This window comes from Ostreococcus lucimarinus, chromosome 4, assembly GCF_000092065.1.
Source record: "Ostreococcus lucimarinus CCE9901 chromosome 4, complete sequence".
In the NCBI taxonomy this organism is placed as follows: domain Eukaryota; kingdom Viridiplantae; phylum Chlorophyta; class Mamiellophyceae; order Mamiellales; family Bathycoccaceae; genus Ostreococcus; species Ostreococcus sp. 'lucimarinus'.
In genome coordinates this window covers 432,362-453,189 of record NC_009358.1, presented here as the reverse complement: position 1 = coordinate 453,189, position 20,828 = coordinate 432,362, and the positions used below count along the sequence as shown (strand labels likewise).

The window sequence follows — 20,828 nt, the reverse complement described above, 5'->3', positions numbered from 1 at the left end:
TAATGTCTTCTAATGACGCGCTACGCCGCGTCGCGAACGGCGTCCGGCGCGGCGGCTTCCCCCGCGCCCGCCGCCGGCAACACCACGGGCTCCTCCTCCGGTGCCTCCGGCAAAGGCTCGTCCTGCAAGTAACTCGGCACCCCATCCGTGAGCTCGGATTCATCTTCTAACATGTCCAACTCCAACGCATCGAGCTCCTCGAGTAAATCATCCTCGTCCAACCCGTCCGGAACGTGATAACTCCTCCCGAGCGTCTCCTGAATCTCCTCCCCCAGATCCAGCAAGTCCGCCATATCATCATTCAGCGCATCGATCGCGTTCAAATCGAACTCCTTCGCCTTAAACTGCGTCTTCAAAGCCTTCGACGCGCTCTGCATCGCCCGCACCGTCTCCACGGTGTTCGCCGCGTTTTCGCTCGCGAACGCCACCTGCTCCACGTTCATCAATTGCCCCCCCAACTGATCCCTCTGCTGCTCATAAATCTTCTTCTGCTTCAGCACCACCAGCGCCCGTCGTTTCGCCGCGTCCTGCCCCGCGCCCGGTCGCGCGCGCTTGATCTGCTCCCGATGCTTCACGAGCTCTCGATCGAGCGCGGCGATTTTCGCCTCGATCGTCTTCGCGCGTTCGTCGAGCGTCCGCGCCGTGTCCTCGAGCGTCCGCGCCGGCGCGCGCGGTTTCTTCGCCCCGAACAACCGTTTCATCGCGCGTCGATCCCGATCGTCGTCGATCGTCGCTCGTCGTTCGTCCGCGCGCGCCGATCCGCCGCGCCGCGCCGGCGTCGCCACGCGGCGCAACGACCGCGCGGTCGGTCGCCGGCACCCCTGTCGGTCGCGTATGCGAATCAGTCCGATATCATTTATACTCCCATCGCGCGTTTTTTATGCGTATTCAACGACGAATGCGCGGTAGACGCACGCGCACCGCACGCGCGCCGCGCGCGCGCGCGTCGACGCCCCGCGACGGCGCTGACGCGATCGCGCCGATCGCGCGCGTCGACACTTTCACGCGCGCGACACACGAGCACGATGTCCACGATCACGCAGCCGCGATGCGGCGTCAAGGTGAGAAATATTAATCGATCGACGCGCGCGACGACGCGCGCGGGCGCGCGCGCGCGCGACCGGGGACGACGACGCGGGACGAGGACGTCGCGATGTTATCCACTCCGCGCGAGGGAGGCCTTCGCGGCGCGCGATGCGCGGTCGTCGACGACGCGCGAGGGCGCGCGAGGGCGCGCGAGGGGATGAACGACGAGGAAAAATAAATTTTTACTCGATCGCGACGCGCGGGAGGGGGCGCGGGCGCGCGGGCGCGCGCGCGGCGAGGGGGTTGGGACGCGCGACGGCGGTGACGACGCGCGAACGGCGATCGAGGGCGGTGAAGTGCGCGCGGTGCGAACGCGGGAGCGATGACTGACGGCGCGCGAACGGTGTGATTAAATGTGAACAGGCGAACGCCACGGCGAAGCGCGCCGTCGCGCCGAAGACCTTCCTCGGCGCGCGCGTCTCCTCCGTGTCGAACGGTTCCAAGGTTGAGATGAGCCGATGGAAGGGCATGGACATGGACATTTCCGACGACCAGCAAGACATCGCTCGCGGCCGCAACATGGTTGACTCCAAGTTCCAAGGCGCGACCGGAATCGGTGGTACGCACAACGCCGTCATGTCCTCGCAAGATTACTTGTCCGCGGGCATGAAGACGTACTCTGCGCACGACAACATCACCACGGAGAACTTCTACATCTCCCCGTCGTACATGGACAAGGTGATCGTGCACGTCGCGAAGAACTTCATGAAGTTGCCGAAGATCAAGGTGCCGGTCATTCTCGGTGTCTGGGGTGGTAAGGGTCAAGGTAAGACTTTCCAGTCTGATTTGATCTTCAAGAAGCTCGGCATCTCCCCGATCGTCATGTCCGCCGGTGAGCTCGAATCCGGCAACGCCGGTGAACCGGCCAAGCTCGTGCGTCAGCGTTACCGCGAAGCGTCCGACATCGTCAAGAAGGGTCGCATGTCTACCCTCTTCATCAACGATCTTGACGCTGGTGCCGGTCGTATGGGTGGCACGACGCAATACACCGTCAACAACCAAATGGTGAACGCGACGCTCATGAACATCGCGGATAACCCCACGAACGTTCAGTTGCCGGGCCAATACGAAGTCATCGAAATCCCGCGTGTGCCGATCATCGCCACCGGTAACGATTTCTCCACCCTTTACGCGCCGCTCGTCCGTGATGGCCGTATGGACAAGTTCTACTGGTCCCCGACCCGCGAAGACCGCGTCGGCATCGCCAACGGTATCTTCATGGCGGATGGCATCGAGAAGGAAGACGTCGAAGTCCTCGTCGATACGTTCGAAGGTCAATCCATTGACTTCTTCGGCGCGCTTCGCTCCCGTGTCTACGATGACTTGGTGCGTGACTTCATCCTCGAAGTCGGCTACGAAGCTCTCGGCCCGCGCCTCATCAACCCGCGCAAGGGTGAAGAAGTCAACTTCAACCCGCCGAAAATGACGCTCGAAGTCCTCTTGGCGTACGGTAAGGAATTGGAGAACGAGCAAGAGAACATCAAGCGCATCCAGTTGGCCGATGCCTACTTGGACGGCGCCGTGCTCGCGGGCGAAGGCGGTTCCTCGAACACCGAGAAGTCGCTCAACCAGTAAACGCGACGACGACCCATATTGATTTGATGTGTCTTTTTAGCGCCTGCACGTAGCGATGATTCGAATCGTAATGAATCCGTTCTAAACCACGATGTGATAACAAAACACTACATTGAACTTCATTGTACTTCATTGAATGATCGCGATCCCGCGTCTCTCGAAGCCGCGCGTTTCAGGCGCGGCGACTCAGCCGTCGAACCCTCACACCGCATCGCTCTCGGCGACCCGTCGGCGCTCCATCGCGCGGCGTTTGCGAAAGCAAGAGTCGTTTCCGCGTCATCGAGTCATGTACGCCGCTCGAGCACCCGCGCGCGTCGTCCTCGCGTCGCACCCGCGCCACGTCACCAAACGCTGCGTCGTTCGAACACGCGTTTGTGCGCGCGTTTCGCGCTCGAACGCGAGCGATGACGCCGTGCGCGCGCTCGAGATCGACCGTCGGCGCGCGATGTTCGCCGTGACGGCGTTGATGACGCTCTCGGGCGCGGCGCCGCGCGCAAAGGCGGAAGCGATCGTGAATCCACAGCCCATCGACGAGGGGTGGTTGAGGTTTTACGGCGAAGCGACGTCGTCGTCCTCGTACGGCGGCTACGGCGGCAACGAGAACAATTTCGATAAGTTCAAGTACTACTACGACGTTCCGCAGGGATGGGAGCAAGACACGGTGAACAAGGTGGAGAAATCGACGAACGGCACGGACAATCGCTGGAAGTCGAAAAAGAACAAAGACGCGAAGGTTTATTCGATCACGTTGGCAGGGTACGGAAAGTTGAAAGAAGACCGCGAGGCTATTATCAGCGACTTGGCGTTGAGCGATTATAACCTGCAAGATGCGATCATCGGCGCAGATTCGTTCGTGACGAAGGATCGCGACGTCGACGGGCAGACGTACGTGGACTACGACCTAGTGGGATTTTATGGAAACATTTTCGCTTCCATCACCGTGTACGGGGGACGACTGTACTCCGTGTTCGCCTTCGTACCCGAGGGCGAGAGTGTCGAAGCGGGACGGCGCATGAGAGATAGTTTTGCGACCATTAACAACAAAACTGAGCAAGAAACCGCCGCCGACATGGCGTTTTATCGCAGATCGTGAGGTGGGCGTATTCGCCCACCTCGGATAGGAAAGCGCGCCGTGTAATGATAGATATGATCTTTTGTTATTATTTAATGCTCGAAAAACTATGCCACGTCAACGTACGCGAATATTCGCGCGGTATTGATGCGGGGCGCGCGCGCGTTTGACGACGTACATGTGTTATTGTCCAAAACCAACTGCTCTCGCAGTTGCCTGGTAGCGCGACAACGTTTGGCCTACCAGTAGCCGAGGATCTTCCACCACGGGAAACCGACGCCCAAAAAGGTGGCGATGTAGAAGATGGACATACCGAAACCGATCTTCCACCAGGTGGCGAGCGGCACGTAGCCGGCACCGAAGAAAGGTGGCGCGGAGCCGATGCCGTAGTGCGTGGTGCAGCCCATGACGTTGGACAAGATGCCGAGGGTCAAGGCGGATACGAGAGGCGGCGCACCGCACGCGATGAGCACCGACAAGAAGGCGCTATACATGGCACCGATGTGCGCCGCACCAGAGGCGAAGAGGTAATGAGAGTAGAAGTAGACGAGAGTCACGATGACAAAGGCCGGTTGCCACGCCAAGCCGAGGCCGGAGACGACGCCGACGACGCCTTTGGAGAAAGCCGGAATCAAACCGTACGTGTTCAAGTAACCCGCCATGGCGATGAGCGCGGCGAACCACACAAGCGTATCCCAAGCCGGACCTTCGGCAAGACATTCTTTCCAGGTGATGACACCGGAGACGAGGAGGATGGCCAAGCCGTTGAGCGCGGCGGCGACAGAGCCGACGCCGAACTTGGAACCAAAGATCCAGAGACCCACGGTCAGAGACAAGGCAGCAGCCATGATCTTTTCGTCAACAGACATCGGACCGAGCTTCGCGAGCTCTTCTTGCGCCTTGACCGGAGCGTCTGGCGAGTCCTTGACTTCCGGCGGATACAAGACGTAGAGGATGAGCGGCGTGGCGACGAGGCAGATGATACCCGGCACGAGAGCACCGATGGCCCACTGAGCCCAGGAGATGGTGATGCCCGTGATGGACGCCGCCAGGTTCACGCTAAGCGGGTTAGCGGCCATGGCGGTGATGAACATACCGGAAGAGATCGTAGAGGTTTGGAACACGGTGGTCATGACGTACGCGCCCATCTTCTTCTCCGTGCCGTTGGCGGGATCGGAGCCGCACGCGACGCAGAGCGCCTTGGCGAGGGGCAAGAAGATACCACCCGCGCGTGCGGCCAAAGAAGGGATGGCTGGCGCGAGCAAAGCTTCGGAGAACACCAAGGAGTAGGTCAAACCGAGCGTGGATTTGCCGAACAAGCTCACGATTTTGTACGCGATGCGGTTGCCCAAACCCGTCTTGATGAACCCGCGGGCGAGGAAGAACGCGAGCGCAATCAACCACGGAATCTCGCTCGAGAACGCCGAGAACGCAGCCGAGAACGGCAACAACCCGGTCGTCATGCTCACGCCGAGCCCGATCATCGCCACCGCGCCGAGCGGCAGCGGGTTCGTGATGATCCCGACGATCGTCGCCACGAAAACCGCGAGCAAGTTCCACGCCTGCGTCGTCACCCCGGCCGGGGCCGGAATGAGGTACAGGATCAACCCAGACAAAATCGAGTACCCGAGCGGCTTGAGCTTCGCCCCCTTCCAATTCGCGAGCGCGTCCGATCCCGCGCGCACCACCGGCGCGTTCGGCGTCCCGCTCGATCGCGTCTTCGTCGTCGTCCCGCGTTCCCGTTTCGCTCGCGTCGACGCCGCGACTCGCGTCGTCGCGACCGCGATCGCGAGTTCGTTCTCACGGTTCTCGCGCGCGCCGTTCGCGTCGCCCGCGCGCGGCGCGATTCGCGCGCCTCGTCGCGTCGTCGCGCGGTGTCGTCGCATCGCCGTCGCATTCGTCGGCGTTCGCGTCGTCGCGCGCGCGTGCGCCGCGCATCCGGCCGCGACGGCGCGCGACATGTCGTTCGTGCGTTCGCTCGCGAGCGTTTCGGCGCGTCGGGGCGCGGAGGCGACGCGCGCGAGTCGCGGATTGTCGAGGTCGTTACGCGCGTTTACCCTAACCGACGACCGACGCGCGTCGTGTGCGCAAACAGTGAGACGACTGCGATGCGATTGCGATTCGGTGCGATGCGTGATTAAAACGCGCGCGGCGTCACGCGTCGCTCGGCGCGAAACCGCGCGGCGCGAGGGACGCGCGATCGTCGTCGACGTCCGCGTCGTCGGCGAAGGGATTGTCGAACGAGGATAATTCGACGAACGCGGCGCGCGAGACGGAGGCGGCGGCGCGATGGCGCGACGCGTAAGCGAAGAAGGCGAAGAGGACGAAGACGTAGAGGACGAAGAGGACGGAGTGAAAGCGCGCGGCGACGGATTCGTCGCGCTCGGAGAGCTCGTCTATGCCGGATAGGACGGCGAAGAAACTGAGGATGAAGATCAAGACGCCCACGGCGCGGTGGACGCGCTCCCAGGTGCGGCGGGCTTGGGATTTGAGCTCGCCCTCGGGCGGGTTGGGAGGGCGGAGGAAACCGCCGACGGGTTGGAGGCACGCGACGACGACGATGGCTAAGCCCACCTTGCCGTGCGCGCCATCGTAATGCGTGGCGCCGATTTCTGAAATTTCGGCGTATGAAATGCCCGCCGCGATCACCACGAGAGCGACGGCGGCGAGCATGAGCCATTTGTGCCACGAGAGCCACGCGGCGGAGGGCTTGTCGTTCGGGCCCGGTCGACCGAAGCGCGACCACCCGACGGCGCCGGGCATGAGCATCCAAATCCCCGTGAACATCATCCCGCCGTGCACGACGAACGCTCTCACCTGACGCGCCTCGTCCTCTGAACCTACGCTACTGTCTCCTACTTCCGTGGTGTCATCGTGCGCCGGCGCGACGTCCGACGCGTTCGTCCCGTTCGCGCTCGGCGGTTGCAAACCGTCGTTCTCGCGCACCGTAAACGTCCCCTGATAAAGCGCGTTCTCCGCCGCGCTCGCCGTCGTCGCGCGAATGACGACATCCCCCGTCCCGCGCGCGGGCGCCCACCATATCAACTTATGCTTATTCGTCCGCAACGAAGGGTTCACTCGCTTTCCGCCGCACCGCAGCGCGCTCCGCGACCCTCCGTTCTCGCTCACGTGAGCCTCGTGCATGCTCACGTCCTCGAACCTCCCCTCGCTCGTCGTCAGCAGCACCATCCCGACCGCGATCGCGCTCGTGTCCACGACCAGCGTCAACCGCGCCTCGGGTTTATATTCGTCGCCCGTCGCGCTCGTCGCCCACGAGCTCGGCATCAGCCTCCGCGTGCTGTTGTCCCACAGCTCCCACGCCTGCGTCTCGTTCGAGCCGTCGTGCGCCGACCAGAACAGCGAAAACGACACGCCGGCGTCGTCGCCCGCGTACGGGTGATCGCCCGCCGCGCCCGTCGGGTGCGCGGCGTCGCCGCACGCGCGCGCGTTGTAGTACGGATATCCGCGCGCGGGCGTCGCGCGGAGCGCCGCGCACGCGACGACGAGCGCCGCGCGCGCCGCCGTCGCGCGCGTCCTCGCGCCATCGCGCGCCGACGCGCGCCGCGGCATCGCGCGCGGCGAAGTCGCGTCGTTCGACGCGCGTCGCGCTGTGCGGCAGATCGCGGCGGCGCGGCGGCGCGGCGCGATGGCGACGTCGATCGCGGCGACGCGCGCGGCGACGCGCGCGGTGACGTCGCGCGGCGCGACGCGGCGGCGCGGCGGCGCGACGCGCGCGACGCGCGACGCGACGCGGGCGACGCGACGCGCGGTGCTCGAGGCGGCGGTCGCGGCGGCGGCGACGCGCGCGCTGGGCGCGGGCGACGCGCGCGCGAAGACGGCGGACGTGAAGACGGCGTACGACGCGTACGCGCCGACGTACGACGCGCTCGACGGCGGCGGCGCGGCGCGCGCGCTGGGGCTGGACGCGCTGCGCGCGGACGCGCTCGCGCGGTGCGAGGGCGACGTGTTGGAGCTCGCCGTCGGCACCGGGCTCAACCTGCGCGCGTACGACGCGAACAGGGTGAAGACGTACACGGCGATCGATCTGTCGCCGGGAATGCTGGCGCGGGCGAAGGCGCGGGCGGAGACGCTGGCGCTGGGCGAGAAGGCGCGGTTCGAGGAGGCGGACGCGACGGCGCTGCCGTTCGACGATGGATCGTTCGACGTCGTCGTCGATACGTTCAGCCTGTGCGTGATCGAGGATCCGTCGGCGGCGCTGCGAGAGGTCAGGCGAGTGCTGCGATCGAAAGGACGGGCGGTGTTGATCGAGCACAGTAAGAGCGACGTCGGCGCGTTGGGCGCGTATCAAGATTTGACGTCGGCGCCGGTGAAGCGCATGAGCAAAGGATGCGTGTGGAATCAGGACGTGGAGTCGCTGGTGCGACAGTCTGGCATGCGCGTCGTGAAGACGCAGCGCGCTTTACTCGGTTTACTCGTCGTCGTGGAGGCGGCGCCGTGATTCGGCGTCGCGGGACGGCGAGGATCGTCGCCGTTTGTATTACTACGTCACATCTAGCAGTCGCGAGCAGGACGCAACATCAGCTCCGTCGAGGCGATGACGTCGTAATCTCCACGTCTATCTCGCGCGCGAGTCGCGCCTCGCCTCGCTCGCCCTCGCGACCTCGCGCGGATCGCGCGCGCGCGCGGCGACTCGACGCGTGCCAACTTTCCCTCGTGCCTAGATCTCGCGAAACGCCCCACATCGCGTCGACCCTCGCGCTCGGCCGCCCTCGACGCGACATGGGTCACCGCAGATCAAACAGCGCTGGCTCCCGCGGGTTCAGCCGCGCCTCGAGCGCGCGCGCGTCGAGCGGCGCGCGAAAATCATTCCGCGCCGGAAGCGCCGGCACCGCCCCCTGGAAGAGCGCGCGGACGCTCGCCCGCGCGAACGCGCGTCACGTCACGACGGGACGCGCGCGCGCGCCGCGGCCGGTGAAGGTGTACGACAACGCGCACAGTCGAGTCGTCGTTTACGACAACGGAGGGACGACGACGCAGTCGCGCGCGCTCATCACGAACAAAACGCCTCAGGTGCGGCGTCAAGGCTTCGCGCGAGCGGCGAATTATCGCCTCCTCAACGAGAAGAATCACCCGTACGTGGGCTTGGCTAAAGGTCCGTTTGAGAATGGACGAGACGTGCGCGATGGGCGTCGCATCGCGGCGCACAAGGCCGGTCACGGCTCCGCCGCGACGAGCGAAGACAGGCGGCACCGCGTGGACGTCGTCAATTTGCACGCGACGCATCATCAAGCTAAGCAGGGCGAGACGAAACTGTACTACGCCACAAAAGTAACGCATGGAGACAGTACGCGCGGAGCCGGACACACGAGGCGTCGGTCCTTGGGTTGAGTGCGCTTCAGTCGCGGGTACCGCGCAACTCTTTTGTGTAAATCGGTATCTCTCCACTCACACACCTAGTACACGCGTGCGTCCAACTACTTCTAAAACGAGCGATCTCACAGACTCGCGCAACTTTCTTGTTCCTGTCGACGGCGCTGTTCTTCCAAGAACTCTGAGATCGCCCCGCCCTCGGAGGTGTCGTATAAGTCAAACGGGACGCCGAGCTGCAGCCCGGGGCGAATGTGTCCCTGCGATTCGATGATGCGAAACTCTATTTCGTCCGCGTACCCGCGCGCGTCGTCGCCCTCCGCGCGGTCGCGATTCATGGCCTCTAGTTCGTGCCATTCGAAGAGCAAAGGAAGCGTCGTCCCGCCCCAGACGTTGAAATCAATTATTTTCACCTTCTTCGTCTTCGGCGTCACGTACACGTCGAACACGTAATCGACCTGATCGTCGTGCCACGACGTGCACGAGACGTTCGACTCCCAGAACAGAGCGATCGCGTCTTCGATCGCATCCTTGTCTCGCACCAAAAACTCGTAGAAGTCGTTCACGTGTCGCTGCGACGCGGCGACTAAATTTCTATTCTTCACGAAGCATCGAAACTCCATGCTCGGGTTCAAATCGTACCACTCCCGAAGCGTCAGCACCGACGCCGCGTGCTCGCGCACCGCGCGATCTTCCTCGCTCTCCTCGCTCCCATCACCGCGCGCGTAATCCTCACACGCCCCGTACGCCTCGGTCAAATCGTGCGCCACCGCGTCGCTCGCCTTGAGCAACAGCACCACCTCGTCCGCGTTCCGGCACTTCATCGTGTTCCCAGCCGCGACCCACGCCGCGTCTTTCGGCGCGCTCCACGCGAATTTCGGCGCCACCTCTCCCCCCAGCGCTTCGATCGCGTCCTCGATCGCGCGTTCAAACGCCGCGAACGTCGCTCGCCTCGCGCCGTCCCGCGCGCTCGCGTCCTCCGCCTCCTCCTCTTCCATCGTCGTCGTCGTCGCCCGCGCGCGCGCGAACCGCGCCGCGCTCTCCGCCGCGTCGAACGCGTCCTGCGCCACCCTTCGCGGCATCGCGGCGTCCGTCTCGCGCGCGACGACGCCGTCGGCGAGGACGTAACGAATGAAATCTTCCGGCACCTCGAGCGCGACGGCGCGGAAGCCGTGCGCGGCGAACGTCGCGCGCCAGCGCGCGTCTCGACACGCGTCGAGCGCCGCGCGCGTGGGCGCTGGGACGCGCGCGACCTCGCGCGTCGCGGGCGTCATCGCGCGTCGACGCGCTCTGGCGCGCGCGACGCCGCGCGCGCGACACATCGCGCCGCCCTCTCGAGCGCGCGACGCGACGCGGACGCGAGCGACGCGGGAGACGCGCGCGTCGCGATGTTCGGCGCGCGACGCGAGCCGCCGCGGTCGACGTGGGCGATCGCGCGCGCGTCGATCGAGGCGCCGTGGAGACGCGTTCAAAAAGCCATCGCGGGCGACGCGCGCGCGAGGGCGCTGCGCGACACGCTGCGGCGGTCGTACGCGCTGTACAAGCGAGCGCTGGTGAAGCGGCCGGAACTGCGACGGTTTCGCAGGGATCTGCCGCGATGGATCGCGACGCGGGCGCGGCTGAGGGCGTGGGCGATGGACGACGACTGCGCGACGGCGTTCGTGCTGGCGGCGCCGTTCGCGCTGATGTTCTTGGTGTGGATCGCGGTGATGTTCGTGCGATGGCTCGACGGGAGGGATAGAAACGATGCGCTGAATGCGGTGTTCGACGCGGCGAGGAGACGAAAGGCGAGGGAGGCGGCGGCGAAGGCGTTGCCGAATCAAGCGCCGGCGCAGATCGACCGGACGCAGAGCGGGCGGGAGGTCACGATGACGCCGAAGGATCTCGAGTCGTTGCGAAAGTTTAGGGAGAAACTGAACGCGGCCGCGGCGGAAAATTCGGATTTGCTCGGGACGCCGGCGCTGCGGGTGTACGTGGACGACGCGTGCTTGTGTCGATACCTGCGCGCGCGCAAATGGAACGTGGACAAGGCGCTGAAAATGATCATCGCGTCGCTTCAGTGGCGAGCGACGATGAAACCGGAGGCGTTGACGTGGGACGACATCGCCGATGAGGCGCTCACGGGGAAGCAGTACAGAAGCGGTCGAGATAAGCGCGGCCGCCGCGTGCTCGTGATGCGCCCGGACCGCGAAAACTCGTACAACCACGTGGAAAACATCAAATTCTTGGTGTACACGTTGGAGAACATTCTCTGGAAGTCTTCGCGCGAACGTGAACCTCGTGGCTCCAAGGCGGACCTGGCGCCCGAGCAAATCGTCATCTTGATCAACTTCACCGATTGGTCCCGCAAGAACGCCGTTCCGATGGCGACGGCTCGCGAGACGCTCTCCATCTTACAAAACCACTACCCCGAGCGCCTGGGCCTGGCCGTGTGCTTCAACCCTCCGACCATTTTCCGCGTGTTTTGGTCCATCATCTCGCCTTTCATCGATCCCAAGACGTACTCCAAGATCGTCTTCGTGAACAAGAAGAAGAAGGAAAAAGCCGCCGCCACCATGGGCGCGGTGTTTCACTCGAGCGCCGTCGACGACGACATGGGCGGCGTCGTCCCTTCCGCGTGGAATTTCGACGTGTACGCCACGCACATGCGCGATTACGACGCCAAGAAGGCCATCGTGATGGCGTCTTGGCCGTAGCTCGCGCGCCTTACGTGTATTTAAAAGCAGCCGCCGAGCACACGACTGCCAAACCAGCCGTTAATAACGGCCCGTTATCCGCGTCAGCGCTTTTTCGCGCGTCGTCGAATCTTGCGCTACTTCTCCGCGTGCAACCGTCGTCGACGCGCGCGTCGCGACGCGAACGCTCGCACATAAACTTCCACATCGTTCGCGCGCGCGCGCGGTCCGCGACGCGCGACGCGCGCGCGTCGAGGGCGCGAAAACACCGAAGCGGCGCGGGAGGTTAGACGGTCACATTCGCGAGGCGACGCCGCGCGATGACGCTCGATTGGGGCGCGCTTTCCGCGCCGCGCGTCGACAGTACGCGCGCGAGAATTCCGCGCGTCGTTTCGCGCGCGCGCGAGGCGCGACGAGGCGTCGCGCGAGGCGCGCGAGGCGCGGTCGTGTCGACGAGACGACGGCGCACGGTGCCGACGGTCAGAATTGGAGCGACGCGGGATGGGGCGCGCGAGGCGCGAGGCGCGCTGGAAACGGGCGGTGATCAAAGAGATGTGCGCGCGGGGGCGACGCGACCGACGGCGGGGGCGCTCACGGGGGCGCCGCATCGCGGGTTGCCGTACGAATTTCCGAGGCTGACGCGGCCCGAAAGACCGAGGGAGACGACGCTGCGATGCGGCGAGGCGAAACTCACGGTCCGGGACGATGGGAGCGTGGTGCTGAGACGTGGGGGTGAAGTTGTGTGTGAGGCGCAGTGTGCGCTTCCGGCGTTGGCGTTGACGGAGGAGGGAGTGGTGACGAGAGAGGCGAACGGCGGCGCCACCGTGACGTGGGGACAGCGCGCTTCGTTGACGATTAGACCGAGCGCGGGATTGAGCACGGGGGAGCAGTGGTGCGATGGGTTAAGCGATGGGTTTCTGCTGGACTACTCCGTCGCCGATGGGAGCTTGATGCACGCGACGGCGGAGATCATGATTGATTTGGAGCGAGTGGGAGACGTGTACGGCGGGTCGCATTTGATGGCTCAGCACTGGCCGTTGAACGATGGATGCATGGAGATTGGCCCTCATTATCCCTTCGACAACGGACCTAATGGATTGAACACGCTCGTTTCCACGCATTGGGTGACGAGTAACGGATGTGCAGTCGTGGCGGATCCGGATACTCCATTTTTCCACGTTGGTCTCAACGCGCCGAACGCGACTTGGTTCGACGGATTTTTTAGTAAGCGAGCGTTTGGTGTGGGCATTCAAAACGCGACTCGGACGATTTTACCGTTTCATAAAGGGCGTCGCGTCGGTGACGGGCTCTTGCGCTTACAAGCTCGCAATTCATTTCACAAAGGCTACGGGCCGTTCAGCATGAACCACCCGCTCGTCGGTTGGGTATCGCCTAAGCATGCGCACGCAACGCGAAGACACATGCGCGTGGCGCTGTGTGCGAACAAGAACGTCAAATTGGCGACGATCAACGTCCACAAGACTCTGCATAAACCGAAAGCAGCTCCGCCCTCGGAAGTGTTTCGAGCCCCGATTTGGACGACATGGGCGAAGATGAAGACGAACGTTTCGCAAGAAAAGGTTTTGAGCTTCGCGCAAGAAATTCTTGCGAACGGTATGAGCGCCAGCGTCATCGAGATCGATGACAAGTGGCAGTGTGGGTACGGTGATCTCGATTTTGACGCCACAAAGTTCCCAGATCCGAGTTCGATGGTGGACGAGCTTCACGCCATGGGCTTCAAAGTGACGGTGTGGGTCATGCCGTTCATCGCCGAAGATACAATGGCGTACAGAGAAGGGAAGGACAAGGGTTACTTTGTCAATTCGAACACGCGAAATGGTTTCTTCAGGTGGTGGCAAACGCCGCCAGTCGTCGCGTTAGACGTCACAAACCCGGAGGCGGTTGATTGGTTTGTATCTCGGTTGAAGCGTCTGCAAGAAAAGCACGGTATCGACGGCTTCAAGTTTGACGCCGGTGAACCATGCTTTTTGCCGCGAAGATTCATCACACACACACCTCTTTCGCACCCATCAGAGTACACGAGAGCGTGGGTGAACAACGTCGCTTCAAAGTTCGAACTTGCAGAAGTTCGAAGCGGTCATAACAGCACAGGGAATTCTTCCCTCGTCCGCATGGGCGATAGATTCTCCGACTGGGGCATTGAGAACGGGCTAGGGTCGATTATTCCCGCGCTGCTTACATCTGGCGTGCTTGGGTACCCGTTTTGTTTGCCAGACATCATCGGTGGAAACGCTTATTTTGGCAAACACCCGGACGAAGAGCTCCTCGTGAGGTGGGCGCAAGCCAACGCGCTGATGCCGGCGATGCAGTTTTCCCTCACTCCTTGGGCCGCAGGTAGCATGGCGAAAGACTTATGCATCTCCGCATTGGAGATGCGCGATCAGTTCGTGGAGACCCTCATCGATCACAGCGAACGCGCGGTCGAAACGCTCGAACCCATCTGTCGTCCGATGTGGTGGCTCGATCCCGAGGATAGCGAAACGTTCCGCATAGGAGATCAGTTCGCGCTCGGCGAAGATATCATCGTCGCCCCCGTCACCACGCGAGGCGCGAATGAGAGAGCGATTTATTTGACCGAGGGTCGATGGCGCGATTTATCTAATGGCAAGGTCCACCAGGGTCGGCGTTGGATGCGCGATTTCTCCGCCCCGATCGGCGCGCTGCCCATTTTCATTCGCGAAAAGTCGTCGTAACGTCGAAGATTTTAATTCAATTTGTTGCGCTAATGTTTATCTACACACGTGCTGGCTGTCGTCGTCGTCCTCGTTTGGTTGACACACTACCACAGGCCCTGCATTCCCGGAGCGGGTTGTTGTTGCGCTTGCTCTCCTTGGAAGAAAGCCGACGCCTGCTCCTTGGAAAAGTCTACGCCCATGGCAGGCGCGTTCGGGAGGTTGTTTTCGTCGCCCATCATCGCATCTTCCGAACCCGCGTTCTCCATTCCAGGGATCGCTTGCGCATCAAAGTCGCACGGGAATCGAGTCACGCGCGGCTTCTCAGCCAAAATGTTGCGAACAATTCTATCGATTCTCGGCTGCGCTGGCGGGTTCTCCTTCAACTCTTCGTCGGCGTACTCGTTGTTCACGTAGTACCCGACCCGGATGAACTCTTGGTTGTTGTACGAGCACGTCACGAGAAGCACCGTCACGCCCAAGATGTCTTCCTGCGGAATCTTGCTCACATCCGGCGGATTGGCCTGGAACACAAACTTGTACGCCCCGCGAACCACCGGCCCCACGAGCACCGTGTCCAAAATCTGATCGCACTTGTCGTCCTCCGCGCTCCCGACGTACGTCAGCTTCCACTCGAGATCTGCGTCGGCGCGTCGCGCGTCATCGCCTCGTCAGTCTTCGCGCTCGCATCGCGCGTCACCGTCGTCCCTCGCCCCCGTCTCCCCGCGCCCCCTCGTCCCGCCCGCGCCTTCAAATTTCAAATTTCCAGCTGTCCGCCCCGTCATCGCGCATCGATCGCCTCGCCTCGCCTCGCGCGCACCGTGCTGAAGATCGTGCAAGCACTCGTACTGAATCTCAAACTGCAGCGGATTCGCGAAGAACTGCGGATTATCCAGCACCTGCACCGACGTCACGCTGATCGCGCTCATCGCCCGTCGTCGCCTCGCGCGCGCGTCCGATGCGATTCAAATCCCGACGTCCCGCGCGCGGTCGACGCGCGCCCTCGCGTCGCGTCGCGTCGCGCGTTCTCGCGCGGATTCGTTCGCGATGCGTTCGACGTCGACGTGCGCGCGTTCGCGTTCGGTCGAGCGACGTGCGCGTGGCGTCGCGCGCGCGCGTGTGCGGATTCGAACGCGCGCGAATTCGAGATCGCGCCGTCGCCGCGGCGCCGTCCGTCGCGCGCGCGTCGAATCGTCGACGTTTTTTCGCCGATTCGCGCGTTTTTTTCGACGCGCGCGCGCGCGCGCGCCGCGCCGAGGCCCTGTCTGCGCTGTCTCGGTGGTGTAAAGTGTCTTCGCACTGTTTGCGCACACGACGATATCGTCGAGTCAGGACTCGTCGATCGAGGGGGTCGCGTTTCGGCGGCCGCCGGCGCGCGCGCGCGCGAGACGCGCGCGCGCGCGACGCGAGACGCGCGACGATGCGCGCGGCGCGCGCGGACGTCGCGACGGCGCGCGCGCGCGCGACCGGCGACGCGCGACGGCGACGCGCGCGACGGGCGACGCGCGAGGCGTCGAGGCGCGCGACGACGCGCGCGACGCGCGCGACGGGCGCGAACGACGGCGACGGCGACGACGACGGCGACGGCGACGGCGCGCGCGGCGGTGGGTACTTGGATTACTCCGCCGCGATGGCGAAGGAGTTCGTCGAGGTCGAGGTGCCCGCGCTGTTGTTCCCGCGGCGAGAGACGCTGCTCCCGGGGTCGAGGCTGACGCTGCACCTGTACGAGGCGCGGTTCTTAGCGCTGCTCGAGGACGCGATGAAGCGCACGGGAGGGTTGATCGCGCAGTTGACGTTTTTGCCGAGCGAGTCGAGCGAGGAGGAAGGGCTCACGGTGAACGCGTCGGCGACGCTGGCGAGGATCGAGACGGTGACGCGGGAAGCCGTCGGCGCGCGCGTGGACGTGGTCGGCGAGGCGAGGGTGAAATTGGAAGGGATCGCGGGGCGAGAGCCGTTCATCACGGGAGTGTTCACGCACGTGCCGCAGATGGGCGACGCGGGGACGTACGTGCCGAGCGATGCGGAGCTGGCGCAGGTGAAGGAGGTGACGGATTACATCGAGGGCGCGGTTCGGGACGTCTTGTTGCTGAGCGCGAGGTTGTTGGGCGACGCGCCGAGCGACACTGACGTCGAGAGCGCCGAGAGCGATGCGAAGGACGAGGACGCGGACGATGAAAATACCGTAAATGAGTTCGACGACGCGTCGTTCGAAGGGATTTGGACGCATAAGGAGGTCGGCGACTTGCGCTCCGCCATGGCGTGGGTGGACGCGCCGAGCGTCACCGTCGAACGCATCGAAGCCGAAGTGACGATGGAGGACGCCGATTGGACGACCGTCCCGGAAGGATTCGCTCATAGCCCGCTCACACGCGCTGAACGTCTGTCGTTCGCCGTGTTACAAGTCGCTCCGGCGTCGACGCCGACGGATTTACAAAAGCTCATCGCCTGTCGCGCCGTCGCCATGTCCACCGACCACGGTTTGATGGACCGCCTGCGACTCGGCGTCTCGGTGTTGGACGACCAGCTCCAAACCCTCCGCGCTAAGGTGGCGCTCAAAAGTTTAGGTAATTCGATCAATAGCTAGCGAGGCAGCACTCTAATGTATTCAACGTTTATTCTTTCAGTCGGTCCCAGTCGCGTCACCGCGCGCCTCGCGTCGTCGGCGTCATGCCGTGTACGTGCGCCTCCCCGGACGCCTTGGACTGGATCAGGGTCACGTTTCGCGAGTGCGTCAGCGATGACGTCCAACTCGCGGGCTTTTATCTCGCCCTCGTCACCATAGCGTGCTGGATGAGCGCGCAAGTCCCGCAGCTCGTGTTGAACTATCGCGCGAAATCCGCGCGCGGTTTAAGCCCGTACTTCTTGCTTCAATGGCTGGCCGGGGACTCGTTCAACTTGATCGGATGCGTCCTCACCGGGGACCAAGCGCCGACGCAAACGTACACCGCGGTGTACTTTGTGTTGAGCGATTTGGCGCTGCTGTGTCAGTACACGTATTACGAACGCGACGGCGCGCGAGCGCGAGCGAGCGCGAGCGATGACGAGGGATCGGTGTCTGGGTATGAACCGCTGCGAGGAAGCGAGGATGAACGCTCGAGCGAGGAGGAGAACGTGCGGGAGAGGACGCGCGGAGACGAGGGGATGCGAAGCCCGATGTCGCCCGTGGGCGGCTTCGTGTTGGCGGGCGCGGCGGCGTTGGCGTTGACGACGATGACGACGAATAGCGCGGGAGAAGCGTCGAATGGGATGTTACGCGAGGCGATGAATGTCACTGATTGTGATTATAACGCCAATCCGGCGTGGATGCAAAGCTTTGGTCGCGGCGTTGGGTATCTGGCGACGTGTTTCTACTTGGGCGGTCGTTTGGCGCAAATAGCAAAAAATAGACGACGGCGTTCCGTCGAGGGGTTGTCGCTCACGATGTTCGCGCTCGCCATCACAGCGAACGTCGCGTACGGAACGTCGGTGTTGTGTGCGAGTCACTCGAGAGCGGACGTGATACGATCGTTGCCTTGGCTTTTGGGGAGCTTTGGCACTGTGTCGCTCGACGCGACGATTTTAGCGCAGAGTGTCAAGTTCGCTAGGCGACGACGGCGCGCGTCGAGTCAAGACTTAGACGCAGTAGAAGAATTGTAAAGTCCATGGCTGTACTGTAGATACCGATTAAAATACTACTCTGTCCCTCGCGATGATCTCTTTTTACCGCGTTCGGAAGAGATCGCTTCGACGTCAATCTCTTCAAAAACCAAAGAGTCGAGGTCAGACGCCGCATGCGTCTGCTTCACCGATTGCTCATTCTTGTGGGTATGTACTATGGCCTGGTCGTCTAGCGCAGCCTGGTTACCTAACTTGACCTTGGAATGATGATGATGATGCTTTTTGACGTGCGATTTGTCCTCGTCCTCGTCCTCGTCCTCGTCATCTTCGTAATCTTCCTCATCTTCCTCATCGTCGTCGTCGTCGTCGTCGTCGTCGTCCGCCTCCACCGGTATAGTACTTTCTTTGGAGTAGTACTCGTCATCGTCTTCACCTTCGTCTTCACCTAAGCCGGCACTGTCGCTATGCTTTGAGTGCTTTGAGACGGGCTTGGCATCGATATCGTCATCGTCATCGTCATCGTCATCTTCGCTATGCTTGTGTTTGTGTTGATGGTGCGACTTCACAGACTTCAACTTCAACGAATCTGCATCTTCGTCGTCTTCGTCGAGTTCGACGGACATCGTATCGGGTAAAGATTTCTCATCCCAATCCTTTGGGGGCGTTTCCGGCGGCACGTGGTATTGCGTGAGCTTTGCGCAATACTTTGACTTCACGTCGTACTTGTCGCACACCGCCATCGGACACGTGGGCCACTCATTACCGGCCTTCTTCGCGTTCTTCACGTTACAAAAGCGGCACGCTGCGCCCGCACCGAGACAACCGGGCAAGCCCGACCGTAAACACTGCGAGTCGCTGTATTGATACCGCCCCAAGCCGTGATCCTGCGAATTGCCGTGGCACTTTCCAATCTTGATGCCCGCCACCATGCTATTGTGATCGAGCACGTGCTGGCGCAAGATATCCCACGCCAACTCCCGTTTAGTCATCTTTTTCCCCGACTCCGACTTGCACCCGTGCACGTCGTTCTCCGCGCACACCGTCGCCGGGCACACCGGCCAGTCGTGGTTTCGATTCGTCGCCATGTGCGTCTGGCAAAATCGACACATCGATCGATGTCCGACGCACCCCGGCGTCGACAAATCCTCGCACTTCGACGTCTCCATCTGAAACGTCCCCGCCGCGTTATCCGCCGCCGCGTTCACGCAATTCTTCGTCGAGCCTTCGAGTATTTCCTTCTTGTGCCCGTGATGGCTTCCCAGCCCCGCGCGCGCGGCGACGCCGCGATCGCCTCCGAGTCCCGCGACGCACGCCAGCGCGGCGAGCGCACCGACGAGCGCCAACGCGCTCGAGAGACGCCCCACGGATCCCCGTCGCGTCGTCGCGTCCATCATCGCGCCCCTCGCGCGCGCCAACCACCCGTCATCCTCGTCCGTCGCCCCAACACCCTCGCCCGCGCCCTCGCGCGTCGCGCGCGCGCCCTCGCGCGTCGACACCGCCGCCTCGACGTCGCGCGCGATCAGTAACGGCGCGCGTTCCGCCATGCCGTCGTCGATCGACGCGCCCGCTCGCGCCGCGCGCCGTCGTGTGTCGACGACGCGCGCGAGGTGGGTGTTACGCCGCGGTTCGACGCCGACCGCCCGCAGACGTCGACGCCGTCGTCGCCGCGCGATGGACGCCGACCCTCCCTCCGGTCCGGCGAGGGTGAAAAAACCGTGTCGCGCGTGCGGGCGCACGTGCGTGGGACACGCGCGGTACACGAAGCGCGGCGAGGACGGGTACTGGCACCGCGCGTGTCCCGAGGCGTCCAATCCACCGGACGCCGACGACACCGCGGGACCGACGACGAGCGGCGACGACGCGCGCGGCGAGGAGACGTCCGATGGATACGTCACGAGCCCGACGGTCGGGTCCGGGCGCAGGCGGACGATGCGAAGGGCGGGACGAACGGGGAAACTGGCGATGGAGAGCGCGGCGCGCGCGTTTCGAGCCGCGGGGACGCCGACGACGGCGGGAACGCCGACGGCGATGGAAGCGGACGTGTCGCAGCTCGCGCGAAGCGTCGATCGGTGGTATCGAGCGGTGACGGGCGTTGAGTTCGACGCGCCGTGGGTTCGTCGAGCGCTCGCGGCGTCGAGCGCCGTGTACGTCGCGGGCGCTTGGCTGTACGTGTTGCCGAGCTCGCTGCGAATGGCGGCGAACGCGGTCTTGTTCGTCTTACAAATCATCACCGTGAGCGCGATACTCGCCGGGACGTTCGTCGTCGCGGGCTTGGTGTCGCGCCGCGATCTCAATCGCGACGGGTTCTCTCGGCGCTTGCTCGAGCTCAGACGAAACGCCGTCGATTTGGCGCGCGGCGTCGCGACGAGAGAGAGAGACTTCATCGCGCGCACGCCACCGGTGAAAACACCAAATAGATTTATCGAGACCGCGACGGTTGAGTTGGCGGATACGCCTCGACGAAGTCCCGCCCCGACGCCCACGGCGTCGCCGTTTCGCGGCGACGAAGAGATTCGTCGACTCGCGGAAGAAAAGCGCCAAGCCGAGACCATGCTCGCGGAGGCGAGCGAAACCATCGAGTTTCTTCGCGATGCTTTGCAATCCGTCGACGAAGCGCGCGCGAGCGATCGTCGTCGGCTCGTGGAGCTCGAACGAAAGCTCGCCAAGGATTCGCACACGGTGAAGGCGTTGAGCAAGCGCGTTCGATCGAAAGAAATCGACCTCGCCGCCGCCGAGCCTTGGATGTTAGATCCGTGACTAGTTTATTAGCGAATCATTAGCAGTCGCTCGAGCCGCGCGGTT

The 20,828-nt window shown here is 63.4% G+C and overlaps 14 protein-coding genes across 14 annotated transcripts; 9 read left to right on the top strand and 5 right to left on the bottom strand.

Annotated features, from left to right (window-relative positions):
• Positions 1–20: 20 nt before the first annotated feature.
• Positions 21–701, bottom strand: OSTLU_87009 (predicted protein; the record flags this gene model as incomplete). The annotated part of the gene is made up of 1 exon (XM_001417210.1): positions 21–701. One exon carries the CDS (start codon positions 699–701, stop codon positions 21–23), a length of 681 nt encoding a protein of 226 aa, XP_001417247.1.
• A 324-nt stretch (positions 702–1,025) lies between these two features.
• Positions 1,026–2,783, top strand: OSTLU_31184 (predicted protein; the record flags this gene model as incomplete). Its single annotated transcript, XM_001417472.1, has 2 exons — positions 1,026–1,061; positions 1,450–2,783. 2 exons carry the CDS (start codon positions 1,026–1,028, stop codon positions 2,659–2,661), a joined length of 1,248 nt encoding a protein of 415 aa, XP_001417509.1. The 3' UTR covers positions 2,662–2,783.
• Positions 2,784–3,127: 344 nt separating this feature from the next.
• OSTLU_37084 (predicted protein) lies at positions 3,128–3,754 on the top strand (the record flags this gene model as incomplete). Its single annotated transcript, XM_001417471.1, has 1 exon — positions 3,128–3,754. One exon carries the CDS (start codon positions 3,128–3,130, stop codon positions 3,752–3,754), a length of 627 nt encoding a protein of 208 aa, XP_001417508.1.
• Positions 3,755–3,838: 84 nt separating this feature from the next.
• OSTLU_49439 (DASS family transporter: 2-oxoglutarate/malate) lies at positions 3,839–7,747 on the bottom strand. Its single transcript, XM_001417209.1, has 2 exons — positions 7,610–7,747; positions 3,839–5,382 (listed from the first exon to the last, which is right to left on the bottom strand). The coding sequence occupies exon 2, from the start codon at positions 5,215–5,217 to the stop codon at positions 3,973–3,975; it is 1,245 nt and encodes a 414-aa protein (XP_001417246.1). The 5' UTR covers positions 5,218–5,382; positions 7,610–7,747; the 3' UTR covers positions 3,839–3,972.
• A 43-nt stretch (positions 7,748–7,790) lies between these two features.
• On the top strand, positions 7,791–8,192 carry OSTLU_31180 (predicted protein; the record flags this gene model as incomplete). Its single annotated transcript, XM_001417470.1, has 1 exon — positions 7,791–8,192. The coding sequence occupies one exon, from the start codon at positions 7,791–7,793 to the stop codon at positions 8,190–8,192; it is 402 nt and encodes a 133-aa protein (XP_001417507.1).
• Positions 8,193–9,189: 997 nt separating this feature from the next.
• OSTLU_31179 (predicted protein) lies at positions 9,190–10,335 on the bottom strand (the record flags this gene model as incomplete). Its single annotated transcript, XM_001417208.1, has 1 exon — positions 9,190–10,335. One exon carries the CDS (start codon positions 10,333–10,335, stop codon positions 9,190–9,192), a length of 1,146 nt encoding a protein of 381 aa, XP_001417245.1.
• Positions 10,336–11,031: 696 nt separating this feature from the next.
• Positions 11,032–11,727, top strand: OSTLU_5754 (predicted protein; the record flags this gene model as incomplete). The annotated part of the gene is made up of 1 exon (XM_001417469.1): positions 11,032–11,727. A coding segment is annotated over one exon (696 nt), but the record flags the coding sequence as incomplete, so codon positions are not given.
• Positions 11,728–12,737: 1,010 nt separating this feature from the next.
• On the top strand, positions 12,738–12,996 carry OSTLU_45446 (predicted protein; the record flags this gene model as incomplete). Its single annotated transcript, XM_001417468.1, has 1 exon — positions 12,738–12,996. A coding segment is annotated over exon 1 (240 nt), but the record flags the coding sequence as incomplete, so codon positions are not given.
• Positions 12,997–13,107: 111 nt separating this feature from the next.
• Positions 13,108–14,461, top strand: OSTLU_45442 (predicted protein). Its single transcript, XM_001417467.1, has one exon. It carries the CDS (start codon positions 13,158–13,160, stop codon positions 14,448–14,450), a length of 1,293 nt encoding a protein of 430 aa, XP_001417504.1. The 5' UTR covers positions 13,108–13,157; the 3' UTR covers positions 14,451–14,461.
• Positions 14,462–14,719: 258 nt separating this feature from the next.
• SGA3501 (predicted protein) lies at positions 14,720–15,358 on the bottom strand (the record flags this gene model as incomplete). The annotated part of the gene is made up of 2 exons (XM_001417207.1): positions 14,720–15,069; positions 15,250–15,358. Coding segments are annotated over 2 exons (459 nt in total), but the record flags the coding sequence as incomplete, so codon positions are not given.
• A 701-nt stretch (positions 15,359–16,059) lies between these two features.
• OSTLU_31175 (predicted protein) lies at positions 16,060–17,013 on the top strand (the record flags this gene model as incomplete). The annotated part of the gene is made up of 1 exon (XM_001417466.1): positions 16,060–17,013. The coding sequence occupies one exon, from the start codon at positions 16,060–16,062 to the stop codon at positions 17,011–17,013; it is 954 nt and encodes a 317-aa protein (XP_001417503.1).
• Positions 17,014–17,126: 113 nt separating this feature from the next.
• OSTLU_5872 (predicted protein) lies at positions 17,127–17,996 on the top strand (the record flags this gene model as incomplete). Its single annotated transcript, XM_001417465.1, has 2 exons — positions 17,127–17,488; positions 17,579–17,996. Coding segments are annotated over 2 exons (780 nt in total), but the record flags the coding sequence as incomplete, so codon positions are not given.
• Positions 17,997–18,095: 99 nt separating this feature from the next.
• Positions 18,096–19,608, bottom strand: OSTLU_31173 (predicted protein). The gene has a single exon (XM_001417206.1). It carries the CDS (start codon positions 19,415–19,417, stop codon positions 18,101–18,103), a length of 1,317 nt encoding a protein of 438 aa, XP_001417243.1. The 5' UTR covers positions 19,418–19,608; the 3' UTR covers positions 18,096–18,100.
• Positions 19,609–20,054: 446 nt separating this feature from the next.
• On the top strand, positions 20,055–20,783 carry OSTLU_31172 (predicted protein; the record flags this gene model as incomplete). Its single annotated transcript, XM_001417464.1, has 1 exon — positions 20,055–20,783. The coding sequence occupies one exon, from the start codon at positions 20,055–20,057 to the stop codon at positions 20,781–20,783; it is 729 nt and encodes a 242-aa protein (XP_001417501.1).
• Between the last annotated feature and the right edge of the window lie 45 nt (positions 20,784–20,828).

What these genes read in the sequence shown, in the direction of transcription:
- OSTLU_49439 (XM_001417209.1), bottom strand. Translation starts at nt 5,217, where the DNA reads ATGATCGGGCTCGGCGTGAGCATGACGACCGGGTTGTTGCCGTTCTCG.
- OSTLU_45442 (XM_001417467.1), top strand. Translation starts at nt 13,158, where the DNA reads ATGCGCGTGGCGCTGTGTGCGAACAAGAACGTCAAATTGGCGACGATC.
- OSTLU_31173 (XM_001417206.1), bottom strand. Translation starts at nt 19,417, where the DNA reads ATGGACGCGACGACGCGACGGGGATCCGTGGGGCGTCTCTCGAGCGCG.